The sequence below is a fragment of the Salmo salar genome, chromosome ssa10, assembly GCF_905237065.1.
Source record: "Salmo salar chromosome ssa10, Ssal_v3.1, whole genome shotgun sequence".
NCBI lineage: Eukaryota > Metazoa > Chordata > Actinopteri > Salmoniformes > Salmonidae > Salmo > Salmo salar.
Genome location: NC_059451.1, coordinates 83,852,945 through 83,876,877, shown reverse-complemented (window position 1 = coordinate 83,876,877; position 23,933 = coordinate 83,852,945). Strand labels below are relative to the sequence as shown.

Sequence of the window (23,933 nt, the reverse complement as noted above, 5' to 3'; positions counted from 1 at the left end):
ACAACAAAGACTTTGTCTGCCACTTCAACATCACCGCCAAAATGGTCACCCCCACAGCAAGGTTCATTTTGGGTGAACTACTGTATATATAAAACAATAATGTTTGAGTCGCATCTAAATAAGTGTTTATTGCTCACTTGACAGTGTGTATGTTGTTGTGTACATATCCAGCATCGGTGGAAGCAAGTGAAAAAATGTGTGAATCATGACTTTTTCAATAAAACCAGTGTTGCAAAGAAATGCACTTATTAAACATATGACTCCATGCTGACATAAAGTCTTTATTTCTTTGTCTTTACATGTTCAATGCATGGACAGAGACAGCTTACAGTATATATACTGTATATATATTTAAACTTTACATTACACATTTTATGACTAAGCAGGTAAGAGTCAATCCTACTATCTCTGTGAACAGAAACAATGTTGGGGAGACTCCCATGAAACCATACAGTCAAAAAACAACTTATTGCTCAATATAAATCAATCAATAATACTGTAATAATGATAATAATAATAATACACGAGAACCAATATACCACAGAAAACTTAATTCTATTGTTATGTAAAAAGAGGAACTCTAGGAAAGTTGAACCAAATGCTGTTTGTCACAATACAATAGTGTTGGAGTGCTCTTTCAGTTAAACTGCTCTATCTACAGAGCAAGGAGGACCTGGAAGGACTTGGGTTCTCTTGGACGAGTTAGGGTAGGAGTTAGGGTACAATGTAGGGTAGGAGTTAGGGTAGGAGTTAGGGTACAATGTAGGGTAGGAGTTAGGGTAGGAGTTATGGTAGGGTAGGTGTTAGGTTCCATGTAGGGTAGGGGTTAGGGTACAATGTAGGGTAGAAGTTAGGGTGGGGTAGGAGTTAGGGTACAATGTAGGGTAGTAGTTAGGGTAGAAGTTAGAGTAGGGTAGGAGGTAGGGTACAGTGTAGGGTAGTAGTTAGGGTATGAGTTAGGGTACAAAGTAGGGTAGTAGTTAGGGTAGAGTTATGGTAGGGTAGGAGTTAGGGTACAATGTAGGGTAGGAGTTAGGGTAGGAGTTAGGGTACAATGTAGGGTAGTAGTTAGGGTAGGAATTAGGGTAGCGTAGGAGTTAGGGTACAGTGTAGGGTAGTAGTTAGGGTAGGAGTTAGGGTACAAAGTAGGGTAGTAGTTAGTGTAGAGTTAGGGTAGGGTAGGAGTTAGGGTACAGTGTAGGGTAGAAGTTAGGGTAGGAATTAGGGTAGGGAAGGAGTTAGGGTACAGTGTAGGGTAGTAGTTAGGGTAGGACATAGGGTAGGATTTAGGGTACAATGTAGGAGTTAGGGTACAATGTAGGGTAGGTGTTAGGGTAGGGAGGAAAGCAGCTACAAGCACTAGTGGGTAATGATGGTGGGTGGGTGAAAGGGGGCACTTGGACAATACTGTACAGCACTTCAATATGACCAATTACATTCAGGGGCCACCAGGCACTATGCATGAGAATGAGGGAGGGGTCAAAATCAGGCCTGCTCAGAGTTGACAGCAACAGTAGTCTTACGGAGAGAAAATGCATGAGCACAGCCTTGAATATCACACATTAAGGTGCATGCAAACAGATTGGAGGAGTATAAGGGAGTGTTTGTTGACCTGACCCAATATCCTCTCCCAGAAGCCCCACTCATACCCTCTTTACATGTATTATTCCCCCCTATTATCCCCCCCTTATTGTCCCCCTATCAAGACATTTTGTAGATCCAACTCTCTCACACTCTTTCCATCTTTACAAATGAAAGTTCCTCTTATTCATCAAGACATAATCTCTCCCTTTCCCTCACTCTTTGTCAGAAGTCATTCATGAATTAATCTCCCTGTCCTAAAATCTTTGCTGTGTACCCCTTGGGGACCGTTGCACGTTGGTGCACTGTTGCTAGGCAACACTATGAACTGAAAAGTGACCTCAGCTGATAGCCCTTTTGGGGCGACTGGATGTATCTGTAAGGGGCAGGGTATCTTGTGGTTGGGGGTGGGATTTCCCTACATTCCTAGCTTTGAGCAACGGGCTCCAAAAAAGTCCTGTCCCTTACAGACAGTCCCAGGAATCACCCTGCAGTAGTAGTTATCCCACCTCACCCTTGTCGGGGATGCAGATATTGACATTCAAATAGAGAATAGGGAGATGTTTTTACTAAGAATAAGGAATGCAAATAGAATGTAGAAATACATTACTGTGCAAATTGTCAGGGACAACAGTTCCTCCTTAACTCAATGGGTAGTCCATCACAGCAGCTAGCAGCACACTCCTCTCCATAAACAACGACCAGTGTTTCAGCGCAATATCATGGGGGAAAAAGAGTTCTGTGGGATGTTAGGATGTTGTTTCTCTATGTGAGCTATGCATGGGCATGGGTATGTAAATACATTAACATTTGTTTTGTGAAAACACATTTACTGTGACACATTGACAGTGTTTGGGTGTGTGCGTAAGTTTGTGCATGCATGCGCTTGTGTGTGTTTTGTGCCGGTATCATTTCAATCGGTCCCCTTACAGAGCCAAGACGTCCTAGGTTAGTGTGTGTGTGTGTAGATTTGGTATATCTGACCTGAGAGAAGAACATCTCAGATGTAACAGGTTCTGCCTCAGCTCCTAGGTCTGGTTTGGGTCAAGGTGTGATTGTCATTGTAGGGATCTGGAAATGACCGTGGTCACACTACCTATAGGGTGGATGCTCCTACCAATGCAGGTGAGTGGAATCACATGGGCTACATGGGTATAGAATCACACTACATGTATTTATGCTTCTGTATGACCATCAATGGGAAAACGCCATGCGTGGGATGTGGAGTGGGAATACTGCTCTAGGAGCTGTCACACAGACACATCCTCCACAGTGTGATATAAAACCCCTCTGAAATATAAGGCTGTGTGCTGCTTTCTGTCAAATCTTGAACTTCCCAGAGAAAGAGCAAGAATAGAGCAACCTAATACATAATGTCCTGTATGTCTTCTCCCCAGTGACCAACCATCCTCACTGACCACAACCCACTTAACTACCATCATTGACCACCTCACAGAAACTGTTGGCAGGCAAGCGTGGGAGGGGGCAGATGAGGCTATGGGTCTGAGTGGAGGAGGGGGCAGATGAGGTTATGGGTCTGAGTGGAGGAGGGGGCAGATGAGGCTATGGGTCTGAGTGGAGGAGGGGACAGATGAGGCTATGGTCTGAGTGGTTAGGCATTGAGGCTATGGGTCTGAGTGGAGGAGGGGGCAGATGAGGCTATGGGTCTGAGTGGACGAGGGGACAGATGAGGCTATGGGTCTGAGTGGAGTAAGGGGCAGATGAGGCTATGGGTCTGAGTGGAGGAGGGGGCAGATGAGGCTATGGGTCTGAGTGGAGGAGGGGGCAGATGAGGCTATGGGTCTGAGTGGAGGAAGGGGCAGATGAGGCTATGGGTCTGAGTGGAGGAGGGGGCAGATGAGGCTAAGGGTCTGAGTGGAGGAGGGGGCAGATGAGGCTATGGGTCTGAGTGGACGAGGGGACAGATGAGCCTATGGGTCTGAGTGGAGTTAGGGGCCATTTGAGGCTATGGGTCTGAGTGGAGGAGGGGGCAGATGAGGCTATGGGTCTGAGTGGAGGAGGGGGCAGATGAGGCTATGGGTCTGAGTGGAGGAAGGGGCAGATGAGGCTATGGGTCTGAGTGGACGAGGGGACAGATGAGCCTATGGGTCTGAGTGGAGGTAGGGGGCATTTGAGGCTATGGGTCTGAGTGGAGGAGGGGGCAGATGAGGCTATGGGTCTGAGTGGAGGAGGGGGCAGATGAGGCTATGGGTCTGAGTGGAGGAAGGGGCAGATGAGGCTATGGGTCTGAGTGGAGGAGGGGGCAGATGAGGCTAAGGGTCTGAGTGGAGGAGGGGGCAGATGAGGCTATGGGTCTGAGTGGAGGAGGGGGCAGATGAGGCTATGGGTCTGAGTGGAGGAGGGGGCAGATGAGGCTATGGGTCTGAGTGGAGGAGGGCTGGGGGAGCAGGAGAAAATGAAGGGGGAGGAGACACTGAGCAAAACAAACGACAATTCAAGAAAACCAAAACTGTTTCTTAAGTTTAAGGGGGAGAGTAATACATTGGTGTCATTTTACAGTGAGGGGAGGGGGTGGCAAAAGTTGTCAAATACTGAGGAACTTTGGGAAAGATAATACTAGGACAAAGACAAATAGAGATAGAGAGAACATCCTGCACTAACAATCTCAAAGTAGAAACTCATCTCTCTCCAACCAACGTCATTCTGTCTGTCTGTTTATCTACGTGTGTGTTTGAGGGTTCAGCAGGACACCTCCATGGTGTGGCTGACCTGGCCCTCGTTGCTGTCAGTGTGTGTAAAACCCCGGATACGAGAAGTCTCAATGGAGCTGCCACTGGTCAGTGAGGCCGTCCGGGAGCGTGCCAGACGGGTCATACTGGCAGAGGGCACTAAGAGAGAGACAGACAGAGAAAAAGAGAGAGGGAGACAGAGAGAGAAAGAGAGCGAAATAAATAAGACAGAATGAAATAGGGGAAGGTACAATTTTGGGAGGTCAGTCTGAAGGTAAAGATAAAGGCAGACAGTCCCCTCCCCCCATTTTAGAGGAGCAAATGTATTGGGACCAATTCACTTACATGTGTATTGATGTAGCAAAAGGTTAAGTATTTGGTCCCATATATACGACACACATACCACATAATGACAAAGTGAAAACAAGTTGTAGACATTTTTGCAAATTTATTACAAATAAAAAACAGAAATACCTTATTTACACAAGTATTCAGACCCTTTGCTATGAGCTTGGGTGCATCCTGTTTCCATTGATCATCCTTGAGCTGTTTCTACAACTTCATTGTTCACCTGTGGTAAATTCAAATGATTGGACATGATGTGGAAAGGCAAACACCTGTCTATATAAGGTCCCAGAGTTGACAGTGCATATCCAGGGGCAGCAGCTAGCCTAGTGGTTAGAGCGTTGGGCCAGTAACCCAAAGGTTTCTGGATTGAATCCCCGAGCTGACAAGGTAAAAATCTGTTGTTCTGCCCCTGAGCAAGGCAGTTAACCCACTGATTCACGGGCACAGGAGAAGGGGAATGTTGATTAAGGACGCCCCCTGCACCTATCTCATTATGAGGGGTTGGGTTAAATGCGGAAGACACATTTCAGTTGAATACATTCAGTTGGACAATTGACTAGGTATCCCCCTTTCCCACAGTTGACAGCGCATGTCAGAGCAAAAACCAAGCCGTGAGGTCGAAGGAATTGTCCTTATAGCTCAGAGACAAGATTGTGTCGAGGCACAGATCTGGGTGTACCAAAACATTTCTGCAGCATTGAAGGTCCCCAAGAACACAGTGGCCTCCATCATTCTTAAATTGAAGAAGTTTGGAACCAGCAAGACTCTTCCTAGAGCTGGCCGCCTGGCCAAACTGAGCAATCGGGGGGAAGGGCCTTGGTCAGGGAGGTGACAGAGCTCTAGAGTTCCTCTGTAGAGATGGAAGAACCCTCCAGAAGGACAACTCTCTGCAGCACTCCACCAATCAGGCCTTTATGGTAGAGTGGCCAGATGGAAGCCACTCCTCAGTAAAAGGCACATGACAGCCCGCTTGGAGTTTGCCAAAATGCACCTAAAGGACTCTCAGACCATGAGAAACAAGACTCTCTGGTCTGATGAAACCAAGATTGAACTCTTTGGCCTGATTGCCAAGCATCACGTCTGGAGGAAACCAGGCACCATCCCTACGGTGAAGGATGGTGGTGGCAATGTCATGCTGTGGGGATGTTTTTCAGCGGCATGGACTGGGAGACTAGTCAGGATCGTGAGAAAGATGAACAGAGCAAAGTACAGAGATATCCTTGATGAACACCTGCTCCAGAGCGCTCCGGAACTCAGACTGGAGCGAAGGTTCACCTTCCAACAGGACAACGACCCTAAGCATACAGCCAAGACAACGCAGGAGTGGCTTTGGGACAAGTCTCTGAATGTCTTTGAGTGGCCCAGACAGAGCCCGGGCTTCAACCCGATCGAACATCTCTGGAGAGACCTGAAAATAGCTGTGCAGTGACTCTCCCCATCCAACATGACAGAGCTTGAGAGGATCTGCGGAGAAGAATGGGAGAAACTCCACAAATACAGGTGTGCCAAGCTTGTAGCGTCATACCAAAGAAGACTCCATGCTGTAATCACTGCCAAAGATGCTTACGTATATGTGATATTTCCATTTTACATTTTTCATGAATTAGCAAACATTTCTAAAAACCTGTTTTTGCTCTGTCATTATGTGGTAATATGCGTAGATTGATGAGGAAAAAAACTATGTAATCAATTTTAGAATAAGGCTGTAACATAACAAAATGTGGAACAAGTCAAGGGGTCTGAATATTTTCCAAAGGCACTGTATAGCACGCAATGACTACGAGTTTGTGACTCTAGAAATTTGTTGGATGCATTTGCTGTTTGTTTTGGTTGTGTTTCCGATTTTTGTTCCCAATAGAAATGAATGGTAAATAATGTATTGTGTCATTTTGGAGTAACTTTTATTGTAAATTTGAATAGAATATGTTTCTAAACACTTCTACATGAATGTGGATGCTACCATGATTACAGATAATTCTGAATGAATCGTAAATAATGACGAGTGAGAAAGTTACAGATGCACAAATATCAAATGGGGGGACTATGTACAAGAAGTGCTGTAATTTCTAAACGGTTCACCCAATATGGATGAAAATACCTTCAAATTAAAGCTGCACTTAACCTCATAGTCATTGTTTGTTTTCAAATGCAAACTTTTAGAGTAAAGAGCCAAAATAATAAAAAATGCTTCACCCTCCCAATCATTATGGAGGGCACTGTATTTGCATAACAGGCCTATTGGCAATAATACTCAGTTTACAATCTGGCAAGACCTATTCCTATTTGTTTTCATGCAAACATTCCTCAAGAAGTTGCTTCACTTGGACACTCCAATGTGCCAGTGAGAGTTCAATTCTGGATCATAATTAACTGTATCCCATGCAAAGAGCAAGATAGAGAATGCAATGGCAGGGATGGGGAAAAAAGTAACAATGGCATATTTTCCCTTAGGCTGAGGGAAAAAATGCATAAAAAAAACAAAAAAACTTTTTTAATGAAATCGTCAAGATTGCCAATGACCAGAAATCAAACGCCAAAACAAATCAAATGCAATAATAAGTCAAAAGGCAGATATATGATCAGAGTATTATCACTCCACATCTCATGTAGGGGAAGAAGAGAGGAGGAGGTCAGAGGTGAACAGCAAACAGGAAGTACCTGGCCCTCCACTCAACCTCCGATCCTTCACATACGCAACTGAGCGAAGGCAGGAAAACATAGAGGGCAAGATTAACATAACACAGGTCCCTGCAATAGACATCACATCGCACCATACCAAACGACATTTTCACAACACAGTCCGAACTGGACTCCATCACACATTCAGAACAACCCAACGTACAGACAGTGTTTAAGCAGAGGATTAAGACAAACAAGGGAGAAGACTGTACAACATTGTATTTCTAAGGTATGGAGAGATAAACTCAGTCAAGGTAGTGATGCCTAGTTTCTGAGAGACCGCAAACACATGCACAGTCTCACACACTCACTCATATATCACAAATTACTGTAATCGGGTTCTAGATACTTACTGTAGCCCATCCCCTGAAGGAAGTACTTGAATGCTTCGGACAGTTTTCCAGGCTATAAAACAACAAGAAGAGTACGGTTAGACACTTGACGTCTAAGACTCGACCCCAGATGATGTCAATGACCTCTGTCAATGACCTCTGCGGAGTTCTGTGGAGAGTGCTATAGAGCCAACCCACTCATGGTGGCAGTGGAAGTGGAGATTCAGCAGAGGGTGTATGGAGGCCTTATATAGAGAGGTTAGAGAGGTATTTTAAAGAGGAAGTTAGGGGTCATCTGAGAGTTGCATCAGAAGAGGGTTGTATGGAGGCCTTATATAGAGAGGTCAGAGAGGTATTTTAAACAGGAAGTTAGGGGTCATCTGAGAGTTGCGTCAGAAGAGAAACTGAAGGGAGTAAGGGGGATATGGAGGTGGTGCAGAGGAAGGCATGGCTAAATAATAGTAGGAGTATTTCAATATGGAATGAGAGGATGCAGAGGGCCATCTGAAGGCAGTGTTCTGACCTGTGTGAGCTGAGGAAGTCCACCAGAGTCAGCCATCTGAAGCACAACAGGGGAGAACAGGGACATTAGTCATTACAGAATACTCTATTTTTACATCAAATGTTTCAACAAGTACAACATGTAAGGTACAATTATTTTCCATTTGGTTATTTAATTAGATAAAAAATCTAATAAAGACCAACATTCCACAATTAATGCTTTGCATTCATACCTTTAAGAAGGTGGTGTTGGTTGGGTCAAGTTTGGAATTACATTCAACCTTGAGGAACAACAAAATATTACATAGAGGACCAAGGCGCTGGACATTTAATATTCTCAGATAAACACTACCGTTCAAAAGGTTGGGGTCCCTTAAAAATGTCCTTGTTTTTGAAAGAAAAGCAATTGATCAGAAATACAGTGTAGACATTGTTAATGTTGTAAATGACTATTGTAGCAGGAAACGGACGATTTTTTTATGGAATATCTACATAGGCGTACAGAGGCCCATTATCAGCAACCATCTGTGTTCCAATGGCACGTTGTGTTTGCTAATCCAAGTTTATCATTTTAAAAGGCTAATTGATCATTAGAAAACCCTTTTGCAAATATGTTAGCACAGCTAAAAACGGTTGTTCTGGTTAAAGAAGCAATAAAACTGGCATTCTTCAGACTAGTTGAGTATCTGGAGCATCAGCATTTGTGGGTTCAATTACAGGTTCAAAATGTCCAGAAACAAATAACTTTCTTCTGAAACTCATCAGTCTATTCTTGTTCTGAGAAATCAAGGCTATTCCATGCGAGAAATTGCCAAGAAACTTCCCTGTGGCTCAGTTGGTAGAGCATGGTGTTTGCAACGCCAGCATGGTGTGTGCAACGCCAGGGTTGTGGATTCGATTCCCACGGGGGGCCAGTACAAAAAAAACAAATGCATGAAATGAAATGTATGCATTCACTACTGTAAGTTGCTCTGGATAAGAGCGTCTGCTAAATGACTAAAATGTATAAATGTAAATGTATCTCGTTCAACGCTGTGTGCTACTCCCTTCACAGAACAGCGCAAACTGGCTCTAACCAGAAAGAGGAATGGGAGGCCCCGGTGCACACCTGAGCAAGAGTACAAGTACATAAGAGTGTCTAGTTTGAGAAACAGACGCCTCACAAGTCCTCAACTGGCAGCTTCATTAAATAGTACCCGCAAAACACCAGTCTCAACGTCAACAGTGAAGAGGCGACTCCGGGATGCTGGCCTTCTAGGCAGTTCCTCTGTGTTCTTTTTGCCCATCTTAATCTTTTCTTTTTATTGGCCAGTCTGAGATATCTCTTTTTCTTTGCAACTCTGCCTAGAATCAATAGGATTGTAGAGACATAGATGTTGTGAATGAAAGACAGAAGAGAGGCTTGGAGGGAGCTGGGGGAGAGGGTGGACCCAGCTACTGAAGTCTGCTGCAGTGATGAGTCATTCCAGCACACGGGGTGTGTACAGATGTGTGCTGGCAGACACATTACATAGCAATAAATATTAACGTGACCTCCATCTGTCATATCTCTGTTTTTCATCTATGTTTTCATCTCTCTCTCTCTAAAAAGGATGTATAACCTCTCATTTTACTCCTCCCCTGTCCATCCCCTCCTCCTATCATCCTACATTTACAGAGGGATGTGATTAAGCCTTGACCTCCTGAAAGTCTAGCAGATTAACAGTACAGAAAGACACACAGATAGAAATATCTGGCCCATAAGAGCATGTGGAAACCCAGAGACTGGAGCAGAGAGAGAGAGAGAGAGAGAGAGAGAGATACATATGGGCCTTGGATAGGCAGTGAGACACACACAGTTGACTCAGCCGTCCCCAGAAAGGGGTGCCTAGAGAGAGAGACAGAGAGCTGAGCTTCTTCTGACTAACCTTCTTCTGTTTCTCTCAATGAGGGCAAACATACCTTTCAGCATGCCAAGTACTGCACAGAGTCACAACAGAGGGAAGTAGGGAGGTGAGGAAGGGAGGTGAGGCAGGGAGGAAGGGAGGTGAGGCAGGGAAGTAGGGAGGTGAGGCAGGGAAGTAGGCAGGTGAGCCAGGGAGGAAGGGAGGTGAGGCAGGGAAGAAGGGAGGTGAGGCAGGGAAGTAGGGAGGTGAGGCAGGGAAGTAGGGAGGTGAGCCAGGGAGGAAGGGAGGTGAGGCAGGGAGGAAGGGAGGTGAGGCAGGGAGGAAGGGAGGTAAGGCAGGGAAGTAGGGAGGTGAGGCAGGGAGGAAGGGAGGTGAGGCAGGGAGGAAGGGACGTGAGGCAGGGAGGAAGGGAGTGAGGCAGGGAGGTGAGACAGGAAGGAAGGGAGGTGAGGCAGGGAAGTAGGGAGGTGAGGCAGGGAGGTGAGGCAGGGAAGTAGGGAGGTGAAGCAGGGAGGTGAGGTAGGGAGGAAGGGAGGTGAGGCAGGGAGGAAGGGAGGTGATGCAGGGAGGTGAGGCAGGGAGGAAAGGCGGTGAAGCAGGGAGAAAGAAAGGTGAGGCAGGGAAGTAGGGAGTTGAGGCAGGGTGGTGAGGCAGGGAGAAAGGGAGCTGAGGCAGGGAGTTGAGGCAGGAAGGAAGGGAGATGAGGCAGGGAGGTGAGGCAGGGAGAAAGGGAGGTGAGGCAGGGAAGTAGGGAGGTGAGGCAGGGAGGAGAGGCAGGGAGGAAGGGAGGTGAAGCAGGGAGGAAGAAAAGTGAGGCAGGGAAGTAGGGAGTTGAGGCAGGAAGGAAGGGAGGTGAGGCAGGGAGGTGAGGCAGGGAGAAAGGGAGGTGAGGCAGGGAAGTAGGGAGGTGAGGCAGGGAGGAAGGGAGTTGAGGCAGGGAGGAAGGGAGGTAGAGGAGGAAGAGATTGAAATGGAGAGAGGGTGTTGATGAGAGAAAAGGAGTGGAATAACAGAAGGAAAAGGACTCACCACTCCCTCCTCAGCTGGAGCGTTGTCACCAACAACCAGCATGACAGGGCACCTAGAAACACAGAGCACAGATCAGCAACAACACAAACACATACACAAATATGGCTAATTTCAGTAACCTGTTATGAATGTTAAAGGTGCGTAAACACTACTATAAACCAGGTGGACCGAGCCCTGAATGCTGATATATCACGGGTATGACACAAAATTCTTTCCTTCTAATTACGTTGGTAACCAGTTTATAATAGCAATAAGGCACGTCGGGGGTTTGTGGTATATGGGCAGGACACCTACACCAACCTCAAGGACATCAACCACCCGAGCCACGGCCTGTTCACCTGCTATCATCCAGAAGGCGAGGTCAGTACAGGTGCATCAAAGCGGCAGGGGCGGAAATCCCGGGGGGGACGGGGGGGACACGACCCCCCCATCCTGGGAAAAATATGATTTGTCCCCCCCAATATATCACTGAAACATAACTATGTAATTTAAATAATATTAATAATACGCAATGAAAGCAATTGTGCTGATTATAGACACTTAATAGCGCGTTTTTAAGTTTCAAAAGATTGCAACCCCCCCACCCTTTGCCTCACAATGGTTTGATCCACTGCCAGTTCCTTAGTTTGCTACGTAACTGCCGTGAGGTTAATCCAGTCAATCGCGCACACACACTAGCTGAATATGCAGAGCTAGCGCGCAAATATTAACTATTAAGCTAGCTAGTACCTATTCCATTTAGGTGGCATCGTCAAAGATGGAATCAGCATGCAGATGATGTAAGTTAGTGCTTCAAAGTCCCTGTGATAAGGTTAGCGATAAACTGAAATACAAACTGAACAGAAAACTACAAATTCTACCATTCTCTTAAATATATTTAATGGTCTCGTTGCAAAAGCTAAATTGTCGCAAGTGAACTTTTATTTATTTATTTATTTTATTTCACCTTTATTTAACCCGGGTAGCAAAGATTATAGCAAACACCACTGAAACTGAATTGGTGCTCACTAGCTTTGCAAATTCAGCTATTGTTGGAAGCCAGCCAATATGAAACAAACTATTAAAATTACAAAAGGTTGCAGCATATGTTGTGTAGATGGTGAACTCATACAGCTGTCAACTCTTGTCATTTTAATCCGTTTCACATTTGCTAGCTACCTTTTAGATCAAAGCCCAAATAGAATGATAAAAGATAAGATGATAGAAGCCCATCTCCTACTGTAAATAACCTACACACTGTTTGTGTAGCCAGCCAGCCAGGTAGAAAAATGGCAGAAAAATAAAAGACGGACATCAGAGTATTTTTCAATACACCAAAACGCATAGTAAGAACCTTAGTAGCCTAATATCTCAAAGACTAGTTGATAAAATGTTCATAAGAAAGAAATTAAATTCTAATGGAAATGTTTCACAATGATGTCATTAGGCAGAGCAGGCAACAGATGGCACACAGACAGCAGAGTTGGGGACAGATATGCAGGGACAGACTGGCAGACACAGGGAGTCTCAGGTAAGTTTGTTGAGTCTTTGTTTGGCAACATTATGAAAGGTTCTCATTTTTTTAAACTTGTAAAATAGGAACATAATTGGAAAATGCCATGGATACCCCCACTCTCAACTTAAACTGGTGACTGAACTAAGATTTGTTAAAGGCAATGGTATTGCTGTTGTGATTAGTTGTGTAGTTTTGGGTACCGGTAGTTAGGAGTACGGCAAACACCTTATTTCTTTGGTTCCTCAATATACATTTACCATATTACAATGTAGGCTATGTGTAACAGCATTACTTTTGGTGTCCCCCTCAGGAATTGCTCTTGAGAAAATTTCATGTAATTGTCCCCTCCAAAGTTGATATCAGATTTTCGCCAATGCAAAGCGGGGACCGAGAGACTGAAAAACAGCTTCTATCTCAAGGCCATTTGACTGTTAAATAGCCATCACTAGCCAGCTACCACCCAGTTACTCAACCCTGCCCCATATACATAGACATGGAATCACTGGCCACTTTAATAATGGAACAATAGTCACTTTTATAATGTTTACATACCGCTTTACTCATCTCATATGCATATACTGTATTCTATTCTACTGTAGTTTAGTCAATGCCACTCCGACATTGCTCGTCCTAATATGTGATATAGCATGGTTAAGGGCTGTATCCAGGCACTCCGTCTTGCGTTGTGCTTTAGAACAGCCCTAAGCCATGGTATATTGGCCATACACCACACCCCTCGTGCCCTATTGCTTAATTAGACAATGCCATGAAGAACCAAAGGACAATATTCTAGTAGTGTAGAGAGAGACTCACTTCAGGGTCTTGGCATTGATGATGGTCCCAGAGCGGTTCATCTCCAGATCCCTACGGCTGAGAGGGAGAGGAGAACTGAGACACACTGCTTACATTCTCTCAAAGAATATAGTGCTCTCACCATCTGCCACACACACACACACACACACACACACACACACACACACACACACACACACACACACACACACACACACACACACACACACACACACACACACACACACACACACACACACACACACACACACAGTTTGCAGGTGTGTGTGTGTGTCTGTACATACTAGGTGTGTGTGGTGTGTATGTCTGTACACACTACACTACACACCCGGCATAGCCAGAAGAGGACTGGCCACCCCTCATAGCCTGGTTCCTCTCTAGGTTTCTTCCTATGTTCTGGCCTTTCTAGGGAGTTTTTCCTAGCCACCGTGCTTCTACACCTGCATTGCTTGCTGTTTGGGGTTTTAGGCTGGGTTTCTGTACAGCACTTTGTGATATCAGCTGATGTAAGAAGGGCTTTATAAATACATTTAACTGATTGATAGGGGTGTGTGTGTGTCTGTAGACACTAGGTGTGTGTGTGTGTCTGTAGACACTAGGTGTGTGTGTGTGTGTGTGTGTGTGTGTGTGTGTGTGTGTGTGTGTGTGTGTGTGTGTGTGTGTGTGTGTGTGTGTGTGTGTGTGTTAGACACTAAGTGTGTGTGTGTGTGTGTGTGTGTGTGTGTGTGTAGACACTAGGTGTGTGTGTGTCTGTAGACACTAGGTGTGTGTGTGTCTGTAGACACTAGGTGTGTGTGTGTGTGTGTGTAGACACTAGGTGTGTGTGTGTGTGTAGACACTAGGTGTGTGTGTGTGTCTGTAGACACTAGGTTTGTGTGTGTGTCTGTAGACACTAGGTGTGTGTGTGTGTCTGTAGACACTAGGTGTGTGTGTCTGTAGACACTAGGTGTGTGTGTGTCTGTAGACACTAGGTGTGTGTGTGTCTGTAGACACTAGGTGTGTGTGTGTTCTGTAGACACTAGGTGTGTGTGTCTGTAGACACTAGGTGTGTGTGTGTCTGTAGACACTAGGTGTGTGTGTGTCTGTAGACAGTAGGTGTGTGTGTTACCTGTTGTACATGTTCCAGAAGAGCTGCAGGTTGACCTGGTTGATGGTGTTGTTGATCTGTTGACGATAACTCTGGACCAGCTCTGTGTTGTTCATCAGCTCCTCCTGTACAACCATCCACAATAACACAGGTAGACTGAGAGACTGGTGTCTCTGAAGGTTATTAACATAACACAGTCTGCAGTCTAGTGTTGTTGTTATTATGGTGTGTAGTCCAAAGCCTGCAGTCTAGTGTTGTTGTTATTATGGTGTGTCGTCCAAAGCCTCCAGTCTAGTGTTGTTGTTATTATGGTGTGTAGTCCAAAGCCTGCAGTCTAGTGTTGTTGTTATTATGGTGTGTAGTTCAAAGCCTCCAGTCTAGTGTTGTTGTTATTATGGTGTGTAGTCCAAAGCCTGCAGTCTAGTGTTGTTGTTATTATGGTGTGTAGTCCAAAGCCTGCAGTCTAGTGTTGTTGTTATTATGGTGTGTAGTCCAAAGCCTGCAGTCTAGTGTTGTTGTTATTATGGTGTGTAGTCCAAAGCCTGCAGTCTAGTGTTGTTGTTATTATGGTGTGTAGTCCAAAGCCTCCAGTCTAGTGTTGTTGTTATTATGGTGTGTAGTCCAAAGCCTGCAGTCTAGTGTTGTTGTTATTATGGTGTGTAGTCCAAAGCCTGCAGTCTAGTGTTGTTGTTATTTTGGTGTGTAGTCCAAAGCCTGCAGTCTAGTGTTGTTATTTTGGTGTGTAGTCCTATGTATTGCCACAAACTATTGTAGGTACGTGGATAATGGTTTGATTACCACACATATCTGGAGTGAGAACTCACCTGGCTAAAGAGGTGGGGCAGGACTGTGTCTGGAAGAGCACTGGTGAGCCCAGACAGCTGGAGAGGAAGGAGGAGGAGAGAGAGAAAGGAGGAGGAGAGAGAGAAAGAGAGAGACGAGGAAAGAGAGATATATATTATTACCTTGCACCAATTGCAAGTACAGCAGCCATTTTGATAGTTGGAATAAGCTTTAAAAGGTAACTCTGTTTATGTGTTTGCCACAGAGGTGCAGTGTCTGCTACCTTGCCGGTGGCCCAGTCGATCCAGCCCTTCCCGTTGGGGTCGATGTTGAGCAGCACCAGGCCCTCCACCAGATCAGGGAAGATCAGCTGAGGACAGAGCAGAGCAAGGCTGTCTTATGTTAGATAGATACCACAGGAGGCTGCTGAGGGAAGGATGGATCATAATAATGTCCGGAACGGAGCGAATGGAATGGCATCAAACACCTGGAAACCATGTCTTGATACCGTTCCACTAAATCCACTTGAGCCATTATCATGAGCTCGTCCTCCCCAATTAAGGTGCCACCAACCTCCTGTGGTAGATACACCTGGCATCATTATTAGGCCCCAAAATATGAAATACGTGGAGAAGCAAAGAACAATAACCGGGTATGACTTACAGCAAATTTGGCCAGGATGTAGGCGCCAGCCCCAACTCCAATGCCCACAATGCTCTTGAATCTGTCAAATGAGAATGGTTTGAATTACTTTACAGGTTCATTAATGCATTCAAAGTTGAACAATATGGATAATGTATGTACTGTTTAGTAGGAGAGAGAGGAAGGGGAGGCCCACTCACCCAAAGTGCTGCACTACACTGGGCAGCATGCCTGCCAGCTGGTCCATGGTGGGGTACTGGTACCTGTGGAGAGGTGAGTTGGAGATCTTTAGTTAAACAGTCACGTGGCAAAGAGACACCCTGTCTATCTGTCTGTCTGCACACTCCAGTCAATACAAGACAAAACCAGAGGTGCATGGATAGGGATACGTGTGTATAGACATGCACGTGTGTTTAGGTGTTATATACCCCTGTGGCATCTGAGAGGCTCCAATCTGCTGTCCAGGAGCATCCACATGACACACCACAAAGTGCTTGGTGATCTCCTGCATGTCCTCGTTGTGGAAGAAGCTGTTGAAGCACAACTTGTCTGTGCAGGGCAGACAGAGAGAGACAGAGAGGGAAACGTTAAACATGCATTAAGCGGAGAGCACCTTGTCAGCAGGGGAAATGAGAATGGGGAAATGACCTGAGGTTTTACTGGGAGTCATTCCATTATCATCTGGGTGCTTGAGTCAGAGTAAAGAAAAAACTATCTAGTTTGATATACTGCATTTTAACTGAGGTTATAGGTTAACTGAAGTGCCACCCCTCTCTCTGTTTTACAGACCAGCAATGACACCCTATATACCTCACCTCTTAAAACCTTCAACAACAACTCTGATAAACAACTCTGTTTCCCCCTCCCACCGCCGCTGTTGTCCTGCTTCTCTTCGGTTTGTGGTGACTCAGACAACAACATGGAGATGACAAGGTGATAGAGAACACTGAGGTGTTTGTTCCATCTCATCAAACACCAACAAACGTCATTAAGCAGGTTAATTAACCTGGAACCGGACGGAAATGAAAAAGCTGAAATGCTCCAGGTGTTCTTTTAGACAACAATGAAACGGATGTGTTCTGTGCTGTGATTTACAGGACTGGGCATCACACAGAGGCAGAGAGGTGATTCTGATTCGCCCACATCAGTCAGCCATAGAAGACCATTATTATTAATTGTCTCCCTTCCTTCACCTCACATCTCCTCCCCAGCACAAGGTCACAACACAGGAGCAGCACAACCACATACAGGCCAGTGTCTCCTCTATTTAGTCTCATTCCTCTCCCTCCATCTCTCGCTCGCTTTCTCTCTCCATCCTGTAGCTGTGTTGACTGAGTCAGGCTGTGGTTACTGGCAGTGCATACTAATACCCCCAGCTGTGGCTGCAGAGGGAGGCAGGCATGCAGTGGGAGGCAGGCATGCAGTGGGAGGCAGGCATGCAGTGGGAGGCAGGCATGCAGAGGGAGGCAGGCATGCAGTGGGAGGCAGGCATGTAGAGGGAGGCAGGCATGCAGTGGGAGGCAGGCAGGCAGTGGGAGGCAGGCAGGCAGTGGGAGGCAGGCATGCCGTGGGAGGCAGGCATGCAGTGGAAGGCAGGCATGCAGAGGGAGGCAGGCATGCAGTGGGAGGCAGGCATGCAGTGGGAGGCAGGCATGCAGAGGGAGGCAGGCATGCAGAGGGAGGCAGGCATGCAGTGGGAGGCAGGCATGCAGAGGGAGGCAGGCATGCAGTGGAGCAGCTGATCTACAGTGCCTCAGTGCTGACCCCTCCCCCAACACCACCCCACTTGTATGATAGGGATGTTTTTCTGACCTACATTTCTCACTCTCCCTCTTTTTTTTCTCTCTCCAGCCATTCTTTCATTACCCAGTCCTTTAATGACTGACCACTGACAGACAGTGCTATCTCGTGGAATGCAGCTTGTATCTGGAACTTCAATGGGCACACTTGATCCTATTTCAGACAGCTACTGGTAATGTACAGTGCCTTGCGAAAGTATTCGGCCCCCTTGAACTTTGACCTTTTGCCACATTTCAGGCTTCAAACATAAAGATATAAAACTGTAATTTTTTGTGAAGAATCAACAACAAGTGGGACACAATTATGAAGTGGAACGAAATTTATTGGATATTTCAAACTTTTTTAACAAATAAAAAACTGAAAAATTGGGCGTGCAAAATTATTCAGCCCCTTTACTTTCAGTGCAGCAAACTCTCTCCAGAAGTTCAGTGAGGCTCTGAATGATCCAATGTTGACCTAAATGACCAATGATGATAAATAGAATCCACCTGTGTGTAATCAAGTCTCCGTATAAATGCACCTGCTCTGTGATAGTCTCAGAGGTCCGTTTAAAGCGCAGAGAGCATCATGAAGAACAAGGAACACACCAGGCAGGTCCGAGATACTGTTGTGGAGAAGTTTAAAGCCGGATTTGGATACAAAAAGATTTCCCAAGCTTTAAACATCCCAAGGAGCACTGTGCAAGCGTTAATATTGAAATGGAAGGAGTATCAGACCACTGCAAATCTACGAAGACCCGGCCGTCCCTCTAATCTTTCAGCTCATACAAGGAGAAGACTGATCAGAGATGCAGCCAAGAGGCCCATGATCACTCTGGATGAACTGCAGAGATCTACTGCTGAGGTGGGAGACTCTGTCCATAGGACAACAATCAGTCGTATACTGCACAAATCTGGCCTTTATGGAAGAGTGGCAAGAAGAAAGACATTTCTTAAAGATATCCATAAAATGTGTCGTTTAAAGTTTGCCACTAGCCACCTGGGAGACACACCAAACATGTGGAAGAAGGTGCTCTGGTCAGATGAAACCAAAATCAAACTTTTTGGCAACAATGCAAAACGTTATGTTTGGCGTAAAAGCAACACAGCTCATCACCCTGAACACACCATCCCCACTGTCAAACGTGGTGGCAGCATCATGCTTTGGGCCTGCTTTTCTTCAGTAGGGGCAGGGAAGATGGTTAAAATTGATGGGAAGATGGATGGAGCTAAATACAGGACCATTCTGGAAGAAAACCTGATGGAGTCTGCAAAAGACCTGAGACTGGGACGGAGATTTGTCTTCCAACAAGACAATGATCCAAAACATAAAGCAAAATCTACAATGGAATGGTTCACAAATAAACATATCCAGGTGTTAGAATGGCCAAGTCAAAGTCCAGACCTGAATCCAATCGAGAATCTGTGGAAAGAACTGAAAACTGCTGTTCACAAACGCTCTCCATCCAACCTCACTGAGCTCGAGCTGTTTTGCAAGGAGGAATGGGCAAAAATGTCGGTCTCTCGATGTGCAAAACTGATAGAGACATACCCCAAGCGACTTACAGCTGTAATCACAGCAAAAGGTGGCGCTACAAAGTATTAACTTAAGGGGGCTGAATAATTTTGCACGCCCAATTTTTCAGTTTTTTATTTGTTAAAAAAGTTTGAAATATCCAATAAATTTCGTTCCACTTCATGATTGTGTCCCACTTGTTGTTGATTCTTCACAAAAAATTACAGTTTTATATCTTTATGTTTGAAGCCTGAAATGTGGCAAAAGGTCGAAAAGTTCAAGGGGGCCGAATACTTTCGCAAGGCACTGTAGTTGTAATGTAGATTATTAAATGTTGTGTTTTGTATCCTGGAGTCATTTCATGCTACAAGTGTAAGAAGACTCCCTGCAAACTGCAGCAACATTGAAAAGCAGTCCCCATCCACCAATTAGAGGAGCTAACGAGCAGGCTCGGTGGGGAGGTAGTAACGGACATGCTGGGTAATGGGGAGAGATTCACACTGTCTGTCTGTGCTCTGCAGTGGGCTGGCTGGACGGCTGTCAGGGAATGCTACTGGTACTCTGATACAGCTCCCAGAATGGAGTCCAATTATCACCTCAGATAGGCACAACACCTCCCGGGACTGACAGCTCGACGGATACAGCTGCCAGATCCCACCATGAACAACACCCTGAGGAAGTGTGGCAAGATGAACCCTGGAACCAGCTGCAGGTCGTTGTTACATGACAGATGGTGGTGCAACAAAGACATGAACTCACACATGGAGCACGCACACACACACACACACACACACACACACACACACACACACACACACACACACACACACACACACACACACACACACACACACACACACACACAGTGTAGAAGCACAGTGTTTGTACTCACGGTTAAGCCCCACATCATGGTAGGTGAGGATGGCAGGCTTGTTTCCTTTGGGGGCTCCACGAATAACCACGTGAAGCATCCCATACGGAGTCTCTATATCATGTTCCTGAAACAGACAAATGCTCATATTTAAATGCATGTACATTTACTTCCACAGGGACGGATTCTGTACCTCTGCACATACAGTCGTTGCCATCTTGGTGGGGTTCAATGGAGTTCACTGATGAGCACAAACAGTTGCCCCACTATCACTGAGATCTAATAGACACCAACTGCAACCTTCCACCTCTGATCAACATAAAAGCTTTATTGATTCAAAGGAGAATTCTGAGAGGCCTGACAACACTATGCATATACTGTAAATCACAGGTATCAAACTCATTCCACGGAGGCCCGAGTGGCTGCGGGTTTTCGCTCCTCCCTTGTACTTGATTGATTAATTAAGGTCACTAATTAGTAAGTAACCCCCCCCCCACATCTGGTTTTCTAGGTCTTAAATGAAAGGAAAAAACTAAAACCTGCAAACATTCTATGCAATAGCATATTAATTACAAAATGTTGTTGTGTGGTGTTGACATAGTTACTCATTGGTATTTCAATCTCACATGACCCGCGTCCTCATCAACACAGACAGACAGGCAGACACACTCAAAATGGAGGCAGCAGATATTACTTCCATAAACGTTGGTTCAGCGTTCCAGGATTATGTCCTATCACAGCCAGACAGAGAAATGCCACTGATAGGCTGCATCCCAAAGAGTGCCATTGAGGATGTACTGTAGCCATAGTCTGTGACGCTAAGTGCTCCCTAACCACACATCAGTCTGGCAGCTGCATGCCCTCTGTGAACCAATACATTGGCAGCTACTGCAGTACACTCACCTGTAAAATCTGTTGTCTTTTTTGTCTTTGTGTGACATGAAATGCTTGTGTGAACGATTGACAGATACAATGTAAAGGTCATTCGGGTTGTCTAAACGTGTAGTAGGATAGGGGTTGATGGAATGGGTAAAACTATTTTGGTATTTTCTGGATGGCAGCACAATAAACTGCAGGTAAAAACAGCACCTGTATCACTGCAAACACTCTCTCCCTTTCTTAGTCTCTTCTGTGATTTCTTTGTCTCTCACTCATCTTCCTCTCTAATTCCCTTCCTCCCTCACTCCCAAGGTCACACAGACACCCTAGTGCGGAATAATTTGCATCTCCCCCAGACTTACGGGCATCTCTGTGTAGGCTTGCATGTGTTGCAGAATGCATTAGTGTGTCACAGCATTAATGTATCAGTGTGTCTCCACGCAGACTCAGACATTACACGACTGATCATTAGAGCAACACAATAACAGTACAACAAGCATGTAGCCACCATGCAACATTAATTCATATGTTCAGTCATATAATAAAACCAAATCTAGACTACTAATATTTCAACATGCAGATTTCACTCATGATCTCATTATCCCAGAGCATTAAAACAGATGGGTACATGATAGATAGCTAGTGGATTTGCGAAGATATAAACATGGTATAAGAACATGCATGAAGAAGGTAAGACATGGGTGTGTATGTGCATGAGAAATACACGTGTGCACAATGTGCTCGTCATGCACATCCATGAACAAAGGAGTTGATTAAGACATAGTAGTGAATTTACTTTATCAAAATATCCTCACGCTATCAGTCACTCAGTCACCTGCAGACACACTTTGCACTGCCACTCACCCCATCCCAGCATTCAGGCATGGTGCCTGAGTAAGCGTGCTCGGTGGAGGAGGAGAAAGAGGAGGAAGAGCGGCAGGAGGAGTAGGAGCTGCGGGTGGAGACGAGACATTCAGAGCCCGTCCTCTCTGGTAGTGGGACTGCTGCTGCTGGTGGTCTCTGTCTCGTCTAGCCTCGCCCTGTTCTAGGGCTGAGCTCTGCAGTGCTGCTGCCCTCTCTCTTCCCCCAGACACCTTATAAACCCCACCGTGTGGGCGTGCTGAGCTCAAGCCCTTTGGCTGGCTCTCTGCATCTGATTGGTTGGCTGCCCAATCAGTCAGAGCATCTTCTCTGCTGTGCTCTTGTTTTGCTCTCTCATCACCACCACCACTGCTCTATATCAGGGGAGATTCTCTCTCTCTCTTCAATTGAAAGGGCTTTATTGGCATGGAAAACATATGTTTACATTGACAAAGCAAGTGAAATAGACAAACAAAAGTGGAATAAACAATATAAAATGTACAGTAAACATTACACTCACAAAAGCCATGCCATATTATGGCTATATACAGTGTTGTAACGATGTGCAAATAGTTAAAGTACAAAAGGGAAAATAAATCAAATAATTATGGGTTGTGTTTACAGTGGTGTTTGTTCTTCACTGGTTGCTCATTTCTTGTGGCAACAGGTCACAAATCTTGCTTCTGTTATGTGGTATTTCACCCAATAGATATGAGAGTTTATCAAAATTGCATTTGTTTTCAAATTCTTTGTGGAACTGTGTAATTTGAGGGAAATATGTGTCTCTAATATAGTCATACATTTAGCAGGAGGTTAGGAAGTGCAGCTCAGTTTCCACCTCATTTTGTGGGCAGTGTGCACATAGCCTGTCTTCTCTTGAGAGCCAGAACTGCCTACGGTGGCCTTTCTCAATAGCAAGGCTATGCTCACTGAGTTTGTACATAGTCAAAGCTTTCCTTAATTTTGGGTCAGTACTGTCTGTTTAGGGCCAAATGGCATTCTAGTTTGATCAGTTTTTTTGTTAATTCTTTCCAATGTGTCAAGGAATTATCTTTTTGTTTTCAAATTATTTGGTTGGGTCTAATTGTGTTGCTGTCCTGGGGCTCTGTGGGAGTGTGCTTGTGTTTGTGAACAGAGCCCCAGGACCAGCTTGCTTAGGAGACTCTTCTCCAGGTTCATCACTCTGTATGTGATGGCTGTGTTATGGAAGGTTTGAGAATCGCTTCCTTTTAGGTGGTTGTAGAATTTAATTGCTATTTTCTGGATTTTGATCATTAGCAGATATCGACCTAATTCTGCTCTGCATGCATTATTTGGTGTTTTACATTGTACACAGAGAATATTTTTGCAGAATTCTGCATGCAGAGTCTCAATTTGGTGTTTGTTCCATTTTGTGAATTATTGGTTGGTGAGAGGACCCCAGACCTCACAACCATAAAGAGCAATGGGTTCTATAACTGATTCAAGTATCTTTATCCAGATCCTAATTGGTATGTTGAATTTTATGTTCCTTTTGATGGCATAGAAGGCTCTCAGATCGTTCACAGCTTAGTGGTAGTTATCTGTGGTGCTGATGTTTAGGCCGAGGTATGTATAGTTTTTTGTGTGCTCTAGGGCAACGGTGTCTAGGTGGAATTTGTATTTGTGGTCCTGGTAACTGGACCTTTTTTGGAACACCATTATTTTTGTCAGAATCTGTGCAGAAGATCTAGGTGCTGCTGTAGGCCCTCCTTGGTTGGTGACAGAAGCACCAGATCATCAGCAAATAGTAGACATTTGACTTCAGATTCTAGTAGGGTGAGGCCAGGTGGTGCAGACTGTTCCAGTGCCCTCACCAATTTGTTGATATATATAGTGCATTTGGAAAGAATTCAGACCCCTTCACTTTTTACAAATGTTGTTAAGTTACAGCCATATTCAAGAATGGATTAAATCGTTTTTTCCCCTCATCAATCTACACACAATACATCACAATGACAAAGCAAAAACAGGTTTAGATTTTTTTGAAAATGTATAAATAAATAGAATATCACATTTACATAAGTATTCAGACCCTTTACTCAGTACTTTGTTGAAGCACCTTTGGCAGCAATTACAGCATGGAGTCTTCTTGGGTATAACACGACAAGCTTGGCACACCTGTATTTGGGGAGTTTCTCCCA

The 23,933-nt window shown here is 45.1% G+C and overlaps 1 protein-coding gene across 7 annotated transcripts in view; it reads right to left on the bottom strand.

Moving 5' to 3' along the window:
• Positions 1 to 257: 257 nt before the first annotated feature.
• Positions 258 to 23,933, bottom strand: part of ndrg4 (NDRG family member 4) — a 41,517-nt gene continuing 17,841 nt past the window's right edge. For 4 of the 7 annotated variants that reach the window (XM_014124365.2, XM_014124367.2, XM_014124363.2 and 1 more), the window contains 14 exons: positions 20,053 to 20,158; positions 16,295 to 16,415; positions 16,067 to 16,129; positions 15,888 to 15,948; positions 15,508 to 15,594; positions 15,266 to 15,322; positions 14,463 to 14,566; positions 13,355 to 13,411; positions 11,047 to 11,098; positions 8,365 to 8,412; positions 8,154 to 8,189; positions 7,652 to 7,703; positions 7,278 to 7,316; positions 258 to 4,430 (listed from right to left, as the gene is read on the bottom strand). In XM_014124365.2, coding sequence (XP_013979840.1) covers positions 4,282 to 4,430; positions 7,278 to 7,316; positions 7,652 to 7,703; positions 8,154 to 8,189; positions 8,365 to 8,412; positions 11,047 to 11,098; positions 13,355 to 13,411; positions 14,463 to 14,566; positions 15,266 to 15,322; positions 15,508 to 15,594; positions 15,888 to 15,948; positions 16,067 to 16,129; positions 16,295 to 16,415; positions 20,053 to 20,158 — 1,032 coding nt within the window. In that variant the 3' untranslated portion in view covers positions 258 to 4,281. Of the gene's footprint in view, positions 4,431 to 7,277; positions 7,317 to 7,651; positions 7,704 to 8,153; positions 8,190 to 8,364; positions 8,413 to 11,046; positions 11,099 to 13,354; positions 13,412 to 14,462; positions 14,567 to 15,265; positions 15,323 to 15,507; positions 15,595 to 15,887; positions 15,949 to 16,066; positions 16,130 to 16,294; positions 16,416 to 20,052; positions 20,159 to 21,774; positions 22,014 to 23,933 lie in introns of those variants that run through there. The other 3 variants (XM_014124368.2, XM_014124369.2, XM_014124364.2) reach the window with 3 other exon arrangements.